The 14,735-nt window shown below is 53.4% G+C and overlaps 5 protein-coding genes across 5 annotated transcripts; 4 read left to right on the top strand and 1 right to left on the bottom strand.

Annotated features, from left to right (window-relative positions):
- Nucleotides 1-3,383: 3,383 nt before the first annotated feature.
- On the bottom strand, nucleotides 3,384-4,748 carry W97_07332 (uncharacterized protein; the record flags this gene model as incomplete). Its single annotated transcript, XM_007785310.1, has 1 exon — nucleotides 3,384-4,748. The coding sequence occupies one exon, from the start codon at nucleotides 4,746-4,748 to the stop codon at nucleotides 3,384-3,386; it is 1,365 nt and encodes a 454-aa protein (XP_007783500.1).
- Nucleotides 4,749-7,354: 2,606 nt separating this feature from the next.
- On the top strand, nucleotides 7,355-9,065 carry W97_07331 (uncharacterized protein; the record flags this gene model as incomplete). Its single annotated transcript, XM_007785309.1, has 3 exons — nucleotides 7,355-7,376; nucleotides 7,429-8,327; nucleotides 8,481-9,065. The coding sequence occupies 3 exons, from the start codon at nucleotides 7,355-7,357 to the stop codon at nucleotides 9,063-9,065; spliced, it is 1,506 nt and encodes a 501-aa protein (XP_007783499.1).
- A 925-nt stretch (nucleotides 9,066-9,990) lies between these two features.
- On the top strand, nucleotides 9,991-10,847 carry W97_07330 (uncharacterized protein; the record flags this gene model as incomplete). The annotated part of the gene is made up of 3 exons (XM_007785308.1): nucleotides 9,991-10,117; nucleotides 10,212-10,510; nucleotides 10,602-10,847. The coding sequence occupies 3 exons, from the start codon at nucleotides 9,991-9,993 to the stop codon at nucleotides 10,845-10,847; spliced, it is 672 nt and encodes a 223-aa protein (XP_007783498.1).
- A 491-nt stretch (nucleotides 10,848-11,338) lies between these two features.
- Nucleotides 11,339-12,685, top strand: W97_07329 (uncharacterized protein; the record flags this gene model as incomplete). The annotated part of the gene is made up of 1 exon (XM_007785307.1): nucleotides 11,339-12,685. One exon carries the CDS (start codon nucleotides 11,339-11,341, stop codon nucleotides 12,683-12,685), a length of 1,347 nt encoding a protein of 448 aa, XP_007783497.1.
- Nucleotides 12,686-13,169: 484 nt separating this feature from the next.
- W97_07328 (uncharacterized protein) lies at nucleotides 13,170-13,973 on the top strand (the record flags this gene model as incomplete). Its single annotated transcript, XM_007785306.1, has 1 exon — nucleotides 13,170-13,973. The coding sequence occupies one exon, from the start codon at nucleotides 13,170-13,172 to the stop codon at nucleotides 13,971-13,973; it is 804 nt and encodes a 267-aa protein (XP_007783496.1).
- Between the last annotated feature and the right edge of the window lie 762 nt (nucleotides 13,974-14,735).

Raw genomic sequence — 14,735 nt, 5'->3', positions numbered from 1 at the left:
CGTGCATGGCCCGGGTGGAGCAGTTCTTCTCAGCTGATCATCTTCCCGTCCCACAAGCCTGTCCTTCCGCATCTAGCCTATTGTTGGGCAGCCTAGTTCATGCAGGCTGATAGACGTCAGACGTGAATCGACCGGATGGCGACGACGCGGGGTGGCATCCGACCCGCCATTGCAGATCGAGGCAATCCTTTGAACCCCGGGTGGCACTAGGTTCGACCAGACCTGCCCCATCGAAGATCCTGTGACGTGGCGAGCGCGGTATGGTCGACTTATCATAAGGCCGTTTTTCCGAATTATCCGTCATTCAGTCAAACTATGACCTGGCTACCCACTGCACCATACTTGGCCTCGCTCGTACTGTGGCAAAGCATGGGATGCCTGCTCTGGCTCGCAGAAACCTGTCGTAGTCTCACGCAATTGGGGAAAGATCAGATAACAAGCTGGAAGGCTTCACCGGTAACCCCGCCTTCCAGGCGTCTATCGCGCGGTATCTGCTCGCAGTAATCGAAGATTTGCCCTCGGAGTGGCGGGATACGGCTTGCTACACCACTCAATTTATCACCAATATCAAGGCTACCGTCGACATCAAGGTTCTTGCCTGACGGTTGAAGGCCGCCAAAATGCACGGATTCGCTACCCGCGCAAGCCATCAACAATTTCGCCTATCACGTAGCCATCGTGTCGTCTGGCATTGGCAGAGGAGAAAGTGGCTGGGCTGTTGATGTTGTGTCTCGGCGCAGCAGCTCGCTTCCCGCTTTCGACAGTCCAGCACCACCAAAAACCGCTTGGCGCACCATCCCTTCAGGCCCGTAAACAATGCCGACTCACGTAGCCTTGCCATATGCACATTGTCTCTAGCCCTTTCTGAAATTATTGGCACGACTCAGCCCGCTAGCTGACAGGTTTTTGTGCGGTAGCGACGGTCTTGTGAACATTCTCACTTCACCGTATGGTCAGTCGACGTCAAATTTTACTACATGCAAGCGCGCGTTCAGCTGGTACTCTAATCGATCATGTGAATGACAAGAGCTGCTGGGTATGCAGCGGCAAACGGCGCGTGTCTTTATTCACCTCACCGCAACGGGACGGAACGAATGAGCAGGCCCGTGTGGGCCGTTGAAAAACTCGAGGTGGAGCAAGCCGAGCGGCAGCCGAACAGAAAGCGCTCTTCCGAGGCATGTGTGGTGGGCCGCTCGTGAACGAATTGGGTGAAGGCGTAGACGAGGGCTGAGTATGCTGGCTGATTGGACGACGCCAGGTTGCGGAGGTCGCTGTCGTGCAGATGCATTGCAGCTGCAGCTTGGATTGGTCGATTTTTATGGCCGCAGTAGCGTCGACTGGTTGCTTGGGAGGGAGCTGTTGGGCGATTCGCAACTGACACTGTATCTTGCAACGGTCTTTGGGGATAGCCGTGGCATTTCAGAACCTTTATGTTGAGCCTTATGAACATTGATGAGGCGGCAAGGCGGTAGGAATGAAGCAAGGTGCCGTCATCTCGACACGCTGTCTTCCATTGCTTCACTCTTGGTGTCCAAAACACCTGCTGCCAACATACCCACATTAGCACCACTCTGTATCGACAGATGCATTCCCGGAACACCGTCAGCAGCTGTCGTCAGACTGCTTGATTGGGGGCTGGCTCCCCGCCCTGCCAGCTGTACATGAATGCAAGGCGAGACAGCGCAGCGTGCAAACCTGGTATGATACCATGATACCCTACGGTTCCTGCAGCACTAGCTCACCATCCGCCCGCCCACACACCTTATCCGGTAGCCTTCATCATTTATGGACAGCTCTGAAGATGTGACAATCGTGAATGACTAGCGATCCGCATTTCCCACCTTCCTTTGCATTCCGTATAAGCAAAGTTCGAGGCCCTTCGGATAAGCGACCACGCCGTACAGGTCACGGAAAGCGCCGGGGTTACGATGTGTACAAGATAGTAGACCTCAGTTTTGATGCTGGGAACACTGATATCTCCTCTACTGAATGCAAGTTCGGGCAGCTACATACAGAACAAACATGTACTGCCCTCACAGGAAGCCCGGTTGAATCGGATTTTCCCATTGAAATGCAGGCGTCCATTGCATGAGTCGTACCAACATGCAGCCCGAGAGTCAATACCCACGACCCTTCTCATGAATCAAGTACTCTCACCATCAGGGCACTGAAGATGTCCGGCTGGACTATCCACCCAACATACACGTCTCCCTTTGCGATGTCTGAGGAGATGCTCGTCAGGGTCAACATGGCTGGGGGAGCTTCTTGAAAGCCTCACGATATGTACTGCAGTCGGCTCTCTGCCGAACATCGTTTGCGGCTCGCCGACGGCCTTTCACTTCCGACAGAAACTCTGAGATGGCATCTCCACCACGTAAGAGCATGATGAGGCTTGTACCTAAGCACTTGGTATGCCATCCTGCGTCTACGACCAATTTAGGAAGGACGTTAGTGATCATTGTTATGATGTGTTGTCCTTATCCTAGCTGTCACAGATGACCGGCGTTTCGCATTTCTCCGAGGTTTTGTCTGGCGTGACATATCCACTACATAAGCAAACGGGGAGCTAGAGGGATATTGCCAGACGCCTACGGCTATGAAGTCAGCACATCGCGTACGAATTGCCATGAGTATTGATGCCGATGTCGGAACACAACCACAGAAGGTGTGAATTCCAAAGATTCGATTAGATCGGAAATGAGTGGAGACGGTCACCGATTTGCTATATTAAACAACGCCTGCGGCAGACTTTCGTAATTTTCGGTCTCTTCATACAATGGAGAAACTGCTTGCTTCACCTCGAGAGTCTCCATGTTTGTTTTATCGCTACCTTGCAAGTAGCAGCGTTAATCACGTGACAATCTGAATAGACCTGCTATCCCATGCACAAAACACCTCATCAATATCACCTCAACATTTTCCAGAGTCAACACAATCACAAACGCTGCTCCGTCAGTAAGCAAATAGATACCTCCTTTTGTCAATACCATACTCTATGACTCTCATCATATTCATAGCAAGGCAGCAAAGTCATACGTTGCTACTCGACTCAGATAATCACAGGTGCGATGGACTTCATCATCAAGCATTGCCTGCGCCATCTTGATCACGTCATCCGAAATCATGAGAGAAATCTTTGTCACAAGCGGATGTGAAGTGTTCTTGGTTTCTATTCAACATTGGATCGAACTAGGCATACCGCGATATTTGATGGGTATATAGTCTTTCCGCATCTTCTAATAGCCCCTTTACAATACCACCGGCAGCTCCACAAGATGAACCGAACACTAACAATCAACCAACGAACAGCGGCTGACCCAGCCCGATCAACCCGTATTTTGTGTTTCGGTGCGCCACCGATCAATCTTCTTCCGTTCTGAGCCTTAAGCCATCGTGCTTACGCTGTCCCACGGTCGGTCATCCACCTGAAAGTCCCAATCATCCGCATCGTTATCTGGTGCCATATCAGGATTGGCGTCAGGCGTGACTTTCTCCAGCCACCGCTCTACGGACGCCATGTCCGCGGAAGCCATTAACTCAATCTCCAGGCTTTCCTCATCTCCTTCCATCTGCTTTCCAGATTGGGAATTCTGATCATCGTTTACTCCTGCAAGCTTAGCTTTCGCGTTTGCGGCGCGGACCGCCTCTTCAGCCTCAATAAGCTTGCGCGTGAGCTCCTGGCCCCGCTTGAGATTGGAAAGATCCAAGTCCGTCTGAGAAGTGATCTGCACACCGGCCATCGCGGCACGTTGTCGCGCGTTGGACTCGGTGCCATGGTGGTCCTGGTACCTGTCGATTTTCTCTTGAGCGTTGACGAGTCCGATTTTCTTCAGAAAGAGAACGTGGCGCGCTCTGGCTTGTGGATTCTCGTTGATTTTGCGGTAACTAGCATCGCCCAGATCAAGCCGTAGTTCGGAATGCTCTGGATCAAAATATGGCCGGCTAAGAGCGCTAGGTATGCTCGGTGGAATGGATCCATTGGGCTGCTGCTGAGTGTTGATCTGAACCGGCGGAAGTTCGGGGTCCGTATCAGGTCGCATCTGATCCGGCTCGAGCAGCTTATAATTCACTAAGACGTCGTCCAGGATGGCATTCACTTCAGCCTGAAGCATCCTTTGGTTGGCGTATGCGCTTTGGAGTACTTCTTCCAGAGAGTTCAGCTCTTCCTTCACACGGATATGCTCGCTTTTCAGTTCGTTGACCTTCAGCTTGAGCTCGTGGATACTTGCGGCTGTTTGAGACCCAGCTGGATAATCCGGTGGTGAAAGGATTTCGAGATCGTGTAGGGCATTGATCAACCGCTCAAAGGTCCTCTGTTCCCCCACTTCCAACATCTCGCGATCTTGGTGTATCAGAAGTTTGGTTCTCTGAGTCTCCCTTTGTCCCCTTATGGCGAGCTGTAACTTGGCGGACAGCTCCATGTTGAGTAGTACAGCTGGACAATTTTTTAATCCGTCGGTTGCTACTACCATTTTTGCAGGACCTAGGGTGTAATCGAATTCTTTCTCCCCTTGGAACATCCAGTTAACATATAGCGGCTCCTCCTCCACTTCCTCCGGATCATCGGATGTTGTTGGATCTTCCGGCCCGACAGACAGTTCTGCTGCAACCCCCATGCCGGGTTCTCCTGCTGATGGCTCATCCGAAGCGTGTGGCGGCGGGTCCGGTTGGTCCCCGTTTACCCGATCAGGTGCTGTTTCTGGTTCTTCTGGACGAACCTCTACAGCGGCGTAGAACGTAGCAGTCATCTGCGTCTGCGCGGATTTTTCTGTTGTTCCATCCTTGCTAGGAGATTCATGACCACTGTTGTCTGGCTCGTGACGTCCACTCACGGCCGGCTATGCTCTGAGAGAACCCTCAAGAGCTGGGACCTTGGTTTTGCTTTGCTTCGTGATTCTAGTATTTCTGTTATCCCCGCAAACGGCTACCAACCGTCGCTTGATCTTTTCATTGAAGAAGTCCTTCATCTTTTGCATGTGATGAGTATTGCGAGTTCCTCCGGAGCTAAACATTTAATGTCGTTTGACGAGCCGCGGGTTGCGAGAAGAGTTGTGATATCGAGCGTGGTTGACTCGTGTTGTGTTGGATCGAAGCGCAGACTCTCAATCTGTTCCTGAGCGAAAAAGCGCGTAAGTTTGTGCGGTGGCTCCAGCAGCCTCACTAAAGCGCGCAGTTTCTTGGACATCGGTGATTTCACAAAGAGCTGTTTCCTTTGTACTCTCACAATCAGCATTCTCACACAGTCAAGTGATCAAACAAAAAGGTAGACACGCGATCGCCATGTTGTGAAGAATGCACTTCCTTGACTTCATCATTTGAAGCACCTGTAGACCTTTACCACGGTGAATGCGTTAATCTGTGCGAATGCCGCACCGGCTGTGACGAGCTCTTCCACATATAGAAACCCTCCAAAGAGAATGTATGAACCTGCTCTTTTTTTATCACTCATCCTTCACTACCATCCGCCATAACCTCCTGTCCAGCGGGAGATTAACATCAAAAGCATCCGTAAGGATCTATCGAACAGCAATGCCGCGAGGCTTTCCATCAACCCAACCCCAGAGGGGAGTTATAACTCCAGATACTCAACAGGCGCAATTCAAGGATGCAGGCTATTCCCGAGTTTCATCAGGCAATCGAGCTACAGCGGAGTCAGCCAGAGCGACATATACAACAAAGGTCGCCAGTCACACGGAAGCCGAACCGGCACGTCAACAGTACGAGCTAGGCACAAGCCAGCGGACTTTGGCTTCCAAGACTTCAACCTGGGTACCATCATCAACGCTCGACACTTCGGACCGCTGCTGGACCACACCATTCCGGCGGGAGATACGCGGCGATTTGAGAGCGCCATCGGTCCTGGATCAGCTAAGAACAAATACATGATCGTCGTTGCAAAGTTCACTCGACTCATGCTGGCTCTTCCCATCACGTCTTACTCCGGGCATAGCCTGAAAGGAAAAGGTGACAGCCTTCGCAAGAAGTATGTCGGAATAAAACTGGCTGGAGATACAGAGTACATCAACCAGTTGCCACATCCTCCGCTCGAACTCTGTGATGACGGCACTTCCTCAAGACAAAGCCGGAGTCGCATGTACACTTCGTCGGTCCAATCTACGTCGAATATACTCAGGAGGGTAACAGCGTGGCAGGAAATATCAAGAGCGAGAGTTTTGACCAACTGGCGGATCTGATGGGAAAGCACTTGGCACGCACCATGTCTTTTGCCACGAAAGAGCCCAGCAAGCCAGTAATCGATGAAGATGGCTTTACCACGGTCTCGGGCTCGAAGGCGAAGCCGCGCAGGACCTCACTGCTTGGGTCCGCGACAAGCGGGAACTCCATGACGTCCAAGTACGCGCGTCTTTCTCTCCATGGTAGCACCCTCAACAGTGTTGCGGAATGGGTGACGGTGGAGAAGCTAGGCGATTGTTTCCGTTCTCAATCTATGTAAACTGCGGCGATACGCGTACAGTTTTGTGCTGTAGCGCTGGAAGTCGCATGTACACAGTCAAACCAGGATAGCATGATTTAATGAACTTGCAATGGCATGATGCTTTGCTTTTCAGGAGCTCGACATCGTCGTGAAGAACCATTGCCATGAAGATGTACGCCCATATAAACATGACGCATGAGTGCGGGAGATGAATCACCGCGCTGATGACTCCATCCATGTCTTGACTCTTTCGAGTTTGATCGAGTGTTTCAATACCGTGCTCCTAAGACGTATGGCGGCCAACGACGGCTTTTGAGTGAGGTATGCGATGCCCCTGGCGTCGAGCTATTGCGATGGCGAGGCCAAAACGTGGTGATCAGAGTATGAAGAAGCTTCAGTAAGTCCTTGTTGGTCGTCCAGTCCAGAGACAGGCTCTTGCAGATTCTTGAATACAATAACGCGGGCCCTTCATTCTCTGACGAGGCCGACTTCTTTCGTGTCTCGCTTGGCCTTCGTTCTCAGCCTGATGCACACTCTAAGGCTGATTACGCTATGCTAAAAATGAGCCTGCGAAACATGGCTTTGCGCGCAGTCTTCACTCAGCACAACTACGAGCTCCACGCCCATTTGCACTGCCCCTCTAGAGGCCGCATTTGATTGATATATGCCGATTGCTTCGCCGTTGTTTGCTTGCTGCCAAAAATAGCAGTAACTGCCAAGCGAGGCTCACGAGCGTCATCCTTGCCCTTCGAGCTTCGCACCCCCAGACAGACACAGCCCTTGCGACGCGTATCACGCTCTCAGCACTTCAAAATGCATCTACTGGATTGCCACAACGACAGCAGAAGCCAACGTCCCTCCACACCCTTGGAAATCCCACGAAACAGATTGTACAGCGCCAACATAACATGAACAACGATGCTCGACGAAAATCTTCCCAGTGAGAGACTTCGATATGTACGCGAGAGGCCACAACAGCTAATGTCTCCAAGCATTCTTTCTTAAGCCATCACCTGACAGTATAGCCCACCACCGAGCATACTACTTCTCACAGCATGGCTCCGAGCCGGAGTTGGCCTACTCCTTGAAACACCTCGACCCTGCTTCTCCCACATCCAAGAACATCTACGCAGCCGCTCTTTTCGACTCTCACAGTCCGGATGTGCTTTTCGCCGAGGTTCTCGTCAAGCCCGCCTGGACGCAGCCAACACTTTCACAAGAGGAGATACGCAAAAATGGCGGGGTACCTCCGCCGCCGCAACCTATCCTGCCATCAGATTTCACCATACAGCTATACAACCCCGAGCAGCAAGTAGTCGTAACGCAAAAGACCGGGACGTGGAGCGGAAGCTCTTCGTACGAGTTCAGGCTGCCGCAGCATACGTTCAGGCTGCCGCAGCATACGTTCAGGCTGCCCAGTGGTTCGGCACTCGACCGGAGCCTACATGATCCGAGTGCGGATGCCAGCACCCCGAAGCTGAACTTCGTCTGGAAGAGAGAGAGCAAGCTATCGAAGGACTTCACGTGCTTTTTAACGGGCAAGTCAACAGACCCGCAAGGCCGGAAGAAGAGCAAGGAGCCGGATATCGCAATAGCGCTGTTTAGCTCTCTACGGGAAGTCACTATCATCGAGTCGAACCTATATCGCGTTGATGTCGAGGACCCGAAAGGGCTGGAGGTTGTTCTGCTGCTTGGAGCAGCGGTCATAAAGGATATGTACTTTGGGCAAATGAAGGATACATTCAATATCGGCGAGACGGCGAGGAAGAACAGTGGCGGTCTGCTAGGCCGTAAAAACTCGGCGCCGCTTGACACTGCAGTCTCACATCCTCATGCGCCGGCCCGTCTTTCGCCGCCAGTCCAGAAAGGCATAGGCCCAGGACAACTGCGTGTTTCCCAGCATCCCGCCGCAGCCAATGCACTATACCAGCCACGTCGCCAACTAACACCAAACGAACAGAAACGACAAAGTCTGCCGCCTCTGCAAACCAACCCCACCCCACCCTGACAACCTTAACCGCCCCTAATTGATCCCCGCAAGCAGTGGGAAATTGAAGCCGAAACCGCTCGTCTCCGCCAACAACAAGAAGCCGAGGAGCGTGACCGACGGCGCGGAGAGGAGATCCAGCGGCGGGAGCGCCTCCGAGCCGAAGAAGCAGAGGCCAAGCGCATCAGAAAGATGGTCGAGGCAGAGGACAAGGAACGGAGGCGGCGCCAGGCGGAAGTAGACAAGGAGACGGAGCGGCTGAGGAAGAAGTACGGAACCCAAGAGAACCTTGCTCTGACGCGGGTACCGGTTCCGCAAAGGCACTCCGCTCCGCTACTGCGTCAGCCCTACTCGAGACCCGCGGGGCCATCGCAGCCTCAGAATTGGGTCCCTAGGCCAGTGCAGGCTGTGGTTCAGCCGAGGCCACCGCAGCAGATGAGGCCGGTGAATGGACCCTATTTGCAGCCTGCTGGGCACCGTCCTAGTGCTTCGACGAGCACGTTCTTCAACGGTGGCGGGTCGTTGCAGCCTGGTGAGGAACAGAAAATGAAGAGCAGGAAGAAGAGTTTCTGGGGTCTGAGGTCGAACAGTGAGGGGGCGAACTCGAACAAGCTGGCCAAGAAAAAGAGCAGTATGTTCTAGAGAGCTTGTTTCTAAGCTTTGGAGCAGTCATCATGTGCTTAGGACAAACATGTACGGTTGAAAATACATTTACCTCCCCCAGGTGTCTCAATGAAGGCTACCCTACTTCCCTGCGAGCCTCGTGTCTTTTGTATCCTTCTCTCGTGCCGCCTTGCTCTTCTTGCAAAACCCCCTGCGCTGCCTCGCCTCTCGATAACCACATCGAGAGAGCATTCACTTACAATATCTAACCGTATATCCACTGCATCATAGTTTCAAATTATCATGTGGAGAATCACCAGCCGATGAACCTTTTGTCCATGTATTGCGAGGCGGGCGCGGGCGCGGGCGCTTCTTGAACGTTTGCCGAACTATACTAATTGCCAAAGCAGAAGTTGTGACAATTATCACTTTGACACTCCTTACCCGAGTTTTGCGCAATGGGTGAGTCTATCATTCACGTGACAGCGACCTTTTTCATCCCCGCCACCGACATTTTCACATGCGTCACCACCCCGCGTTCCTGACGATCCAGCCTCGAGCCGCACGCGCCAAGCCACGCTAGTAATCGAGAATCTGGCGCGCTACAGCTCGGCTTAGCGCAGTTGAGCAAGTTTGAGCAACAAACCGCGGCGGATGTCACAAAGCGTCGGCGCCACAATTGGCTCAAATGGTTTTCGGACGGCTGTTTACCTGTCAATCAGCGCGATATGCAAGAGTAACTGCCTGATTCGGTCGTCAACTCCGCTGATATGGATTACTTCAAGAGGGTCTCTTCTTCTAGAGCGATAGGCCTTGGCAATTGAACGTTTAAGACGCAGGAATTCCCTCTTAAACATCTTCTACTACTACTACACACAATCCAAACCCAAACATCGCCCTCCTTCCTCCCCTTCAGCTACTTCCAAACAATCCTCCAGCGAAAGGACTTACAGCCACCGTCATCATGTTCGCCAAGCTACTCCCCGTTCTCCTCGCTACGGCTCACATCGCTTCCGCCCACTTCAGACTCCAATATCCCTTCTGGCGTGGCGACTCATTCGAGGGAGAGGCGTCGCAATGGACCTGGCCTTGTACGTTATACGTTCTATGCAGCACTTCCCACAGCAGACGAGACGTTAGATCTGGGAGAAAACTGGGGACCACTAAAAGCTGACACCACCACAGGCGCGGGCGTCGACCAGACAGAATCCGCCAACAACCGCACGCAGTGGCCTCTGTCCGGCGGCAGTGTGCGCATCTTCGGCTCGCACCCGTGGGCGCTGACCTACGTTAACCTGGGCGTCGGCAACAATGTCACAAGCTTCAACATCACCCTTCTTGACAACTTCAACCAGACAGGCAACGGCACGTTCTGCATCTCTCAATTGGGAGCAGCGGTCCTGGAAGAACTGGGCGTGCAGGAGGGAACAAACGCGACTCTCCAGGTCATTCAGACTAGCCACTCGGGAAGCGCACTGTACAACGTATGCATATCTTTCCGAGCGCCGAATAGCTGCCACGCGGCATGCACGTATGGATCAAAACGGGGTGCAGCCATAGCTAACCTTGATGTAGTGCGCCGATATCACCTTCTCCAACCAGGCCCAGCCCTTGACCGGCGAGGAATGCACCAATTCCACTGGCGTTGGCGGCATCCAGATTGCCAACGTCGGCACAACGACTACTTCTGAGGGTGGAGCTAGCACGACGGACTCCAGCACTGCGGCTTCAGCGACTGCGGGCGCAGCTGTTGCAGTAGGCGTGCCGGGCTTCGTGGTTTCGGTCGCTGCAGTCGGCTTTGGGTTGATGCTGGGGCTCTAGAGGGAAGAATTGGGAGCAATGGGCGTGAAAGGAAGGCTCTTGGAGTTGCGTGGCTGCTTATATTGCCCACTGCTGGAAAATGCGAGGAGTGATATCCAATAGACTTAGGGAGAGCTTTAATCGAGGCCTACGTGCTTGACAGACTTGGATCTATCCACGTGATTCGCACATGCGACTCCCGTGATGAGATCTGAAAGATAAGATAAGATAAGATCTCCGATCACAAGCGGCGTCACAACTGCTGCATTCGTGAACAACGCACTCCAGACTGGAAGCTGTCTTCATTAAAATGACTGGCACCAGGAAGATTAAAGGTTAGACTGTCTCAATCCGGAGTTGGGTATATACCTCCGAATCTCACTTTCAAGCCTGGTCTGAGACACTCGTTCACATATCGTTCCCTGTCTCTGTTTCGGCCGCAGCATTATATGTTTCTCTAGAATCTTCTGTACATAACGCTGCATGTTTTCTGAATTTCCCTGGAAGTCAACATGTCCTCCCCGGCATCCTCCAACGGGGCCATCATGCCCCGCATAATCATCCATGGCGGCGCCGGCAATATAACCCGCTCAAACCTCCCACCAGCATCATGGCACGCCTACCGCAACTCTCTCCTAGACGTGCTCCAGTCCGCATCGCATATCTTGTCTCGGCCCGGTGCAACAGCCCTAGACGTCGCCACTCACGCTGTCGCCCTCCTAGAAGACAACCCGCTCTTCAACGCTGGCAAAGGCGCCGTCTTCACCCGCGCGGGCACTAACGAGCTGGAAGCCAGCGTCATGGTGAGCAACGGGTATAGGAAGAGAGGCGTGGGCTGCATGATGCTGAGAAGGGTGAAGAATCCGATCAAACTGGCACGGGAGATGCTGGTGCGGGGTGAGGAAGAGGGGGGCGGCGGCGGGCAAGGGCATTGCCAGCTTAGCGGGGAGTGTTTAGAGGAGCTGGCGAGGGAGTGGGGAGTGGAAATGGTGGAGCCGGGGTATTTTTGGACGAGGAAGAGGTGGGAGCAGCATTTGAAAGGCTTGAGAGAGCGGGGTGCAGAAGCCTCTAGTATTCACGGACCAGCAGTCGATCAAATTCCTCCGGTACCTGTTGATATCCTTAGCGATGATCCGTCATGGGATGGAAAAGAGTATCTGCCACAAGGCACGGTGGGCGCGGTAGTGCTTGACAGCTTCGGCACGGTCTGCGTCGCTACATCTACCGGCGGAATGACGAACAAGCTTCCCGGCCGCATCGGAGACACGCCTACGCTGGGCACCGGATTCTGGGCAGAAGAGTGGTTCGAAGAGCTAGCACCGGCATCACCAGCAATTGAGATGAGGTATGCTGCAACGGCACGTCAGACGTCTGGCTCTGCCGCGAGGGTTTTTCCTCTGAGCGACCTCCAAGCTGCGCTATCGGAGTGTTTGTCTCTAGGCAGGACAACTACACCTTACACTCCACTACCAGCAAAGCCGACAATCCACACCGAGAAAAAGAAACCCGCGAAACCCCATCGCATCCACCATGCAGTCGCCATGTCCGGCACCGGCAACGGTGACTCATTCCTCAAGACCGCGGCCTGCCGCACCGCAGCCGCGATGTCCCGCTTCTCGTCACCTAACCTCTCGCTCGCCTCTTCCGTCAATCGTGTGGCGGGTAGTGGTGGAGAGCTGCAGCTGTCAGCGGGCGACCACTGGGGACTGACCGGTGAGGGTGAAGGCGGCATCATTGGTATTGAGCTCGTCGGCACGGATGGCAAGCTCGTCTCGGACTTCAACTGCGGCGGGATGTTTAGGGCGTGGGTTGACGAGAAGGGACGGGAGAGGTGTATGGTGTTCGAGGAAGAGTATTAGGGATGCAAGAGTTTCAGACCGGATGAGGATCTTACTGATGGACCTATTGGTACCGATTAGATATATAAGACGCTTCGGCTCGAACCAACATGCATGAGGTCACAGCGCCCGATCGAACTACATGGAGGGCGACATCCGGCACCGGTCCCAGAGCCGTACGACCAGACGCGTAACCTGACGACTCGAGCCCTGGCGCATTGCAAACGGACAACACTCCCTTTGTCGCTATACTACAAAGCGATTGTGTAATCTGCTATAGACCTTTCTTCAAATTTCACAACAACGCCCTTTGTTTACCAGAGCGTTTTCATCGGGACATTTTCACCACTCAGGCAAATTCGTTGCATAAAACCATCGCTAGGCCTGGCAAAGCATTTTTCTCCAGATTCGTCATACTCAGGATACCGACCTTGGGCTACTCGAAAGTTCCAACTGAAAATTTTCAACCGCAGAATCGTTATTGAGAGCCTCTAACATTGACACCATGTCGCATCACCAAAGTCCGCGAAAGCCCGTCGCCAGAAAAGAATTGAGCCGCATGCAGACGATCAAGGAAGAGTCCAGGGGAGCTGGATCGCTCTCGTCGTCTCCAGTCGGATCACCGAGCAACCAGTCCTTCGACCTGAGCTACGAGGAGTTCATCAAACAGTTCGAGCTGGATATCGGGGGTTCTGATTTGAACAAACACAGCTCACGGATGTTCAAGCTGCGACAGTCTCTACTAATCGCCCCAGCTCCCGTCCGCGATTCGGCGTCCGCCTCTGCCCCTATTCCTGCTCCGATCTCAACCGTGTCTGGTCGGCTCACGATCAGCGCCCCGCTGCCATGTTTCTCGCAAGAGCTCGGCGGCCGTGCCTGTGTTCAGCAGGACGACGAGTGGCACTGGGATCGGGACACCGTGCTCCTTGTAATCGACGCAGAAGGTATGTTGGCCGTTTTGGACGCTCTAATCCGCAACGAGACTGGTGAGTGGGCTGCCTCGACAGCAAAGAAGCGCCAGATGCGGCAAGCCTGGGTTCTTTACCTCGTCGTGTCAAAGGCGCTGAAGGAGATCGACGGACGTGCTATCAGAATCAGGCTGCTGTTCCATTCACTCAGCAGCGACTGCATCAATCACGTAAGAAAAAGCACGAAAACGTTGGACAAAACATCTGATAAGATCAGCAAGGGCTTGAGTAGGCTCATGGGTAAGGATGCAGCTTCGGACGAGGTCGGTGACTTCGTTCACAAAATACTTCGCAGGATGATCAACATCCAACGGATGAAAGAGGAGGCATCACGGGAGTAAGTCGGCATCCTGGGTTGGCACTTTTGCATTTTGGGTCAACACTTTGCATTTTTAGGTTGGCGTTCTGAGTTTACCCTGCTGGACAGGCACGCGATAACGGTCACATCAATAGAAATAATGCTTAACACCAACCCTGCCGACACGTGACAAAATCTCTAAACCTGTGATTTGATGATATCTAGTACTACTGTATTCATCTCCTTAATCCTCTGCCATCCCGGCCACCCCAGTCCCTCTCACCACGTCCCCACAATCGTATCAAACCATCCGCAGCTGAGCCGACCATACCACTCCATCCTCCTTCCCTTCGGCACACCCCCTTCACAAATACCGTACTCACCGTCCCCGGCGCCGCACAACTCGCCCGTGCTTGTGCTTTCCTCACAGCGCGACGACAGTTCACAGTGCACGGCGTACAGAACGGAAACTCCGGCGTACTCCCCTTGACGAATCCGATCAGGTCTGCGCCGTTAGTGAAAAAGGCAGGCATCAAGATCACGGTGATCTGCGCGTAGGTGGGGAGGTTGGGGTTGGGAGATCGGGGGCGGAAGTGGGAGACGTTGATGTTGTGCAAGGTTGCTTCGGTAACGAGATGCCGGCGCCGGCGCCGGAGATGGTGAGGAAGGGGGAGATGTAAGTGGCATATAGTTTGGGGAGGTGCAGGATAGCGGGATCCATGGTTGTGGTGCTGCATGTTGATCTTGGGGGTGGCGGGCTGTCGATGTAGGTGATGTATGCTTTCAGCGGGTGTTTCACCGTACA

Source organism: Coniosporium apollinis (assembly GCF_000281105.1).
Source record: "Coniosporium apollinis CBS 100218 chromosome Unknown supercont1.40, whole genome shotgun sequence".
Taxonomy (NCBI): domain Eukaryota; kingdom Fungi; phylum Ascomycota; class Dothideomycetes; genus Coniosporium; species Coniosporium apollinis.
The sequence above is the reverse complement of the archived record's forward strand: the minus strand, read 5'-3'. Positions and strand labels throughout refer to the sequence as shown.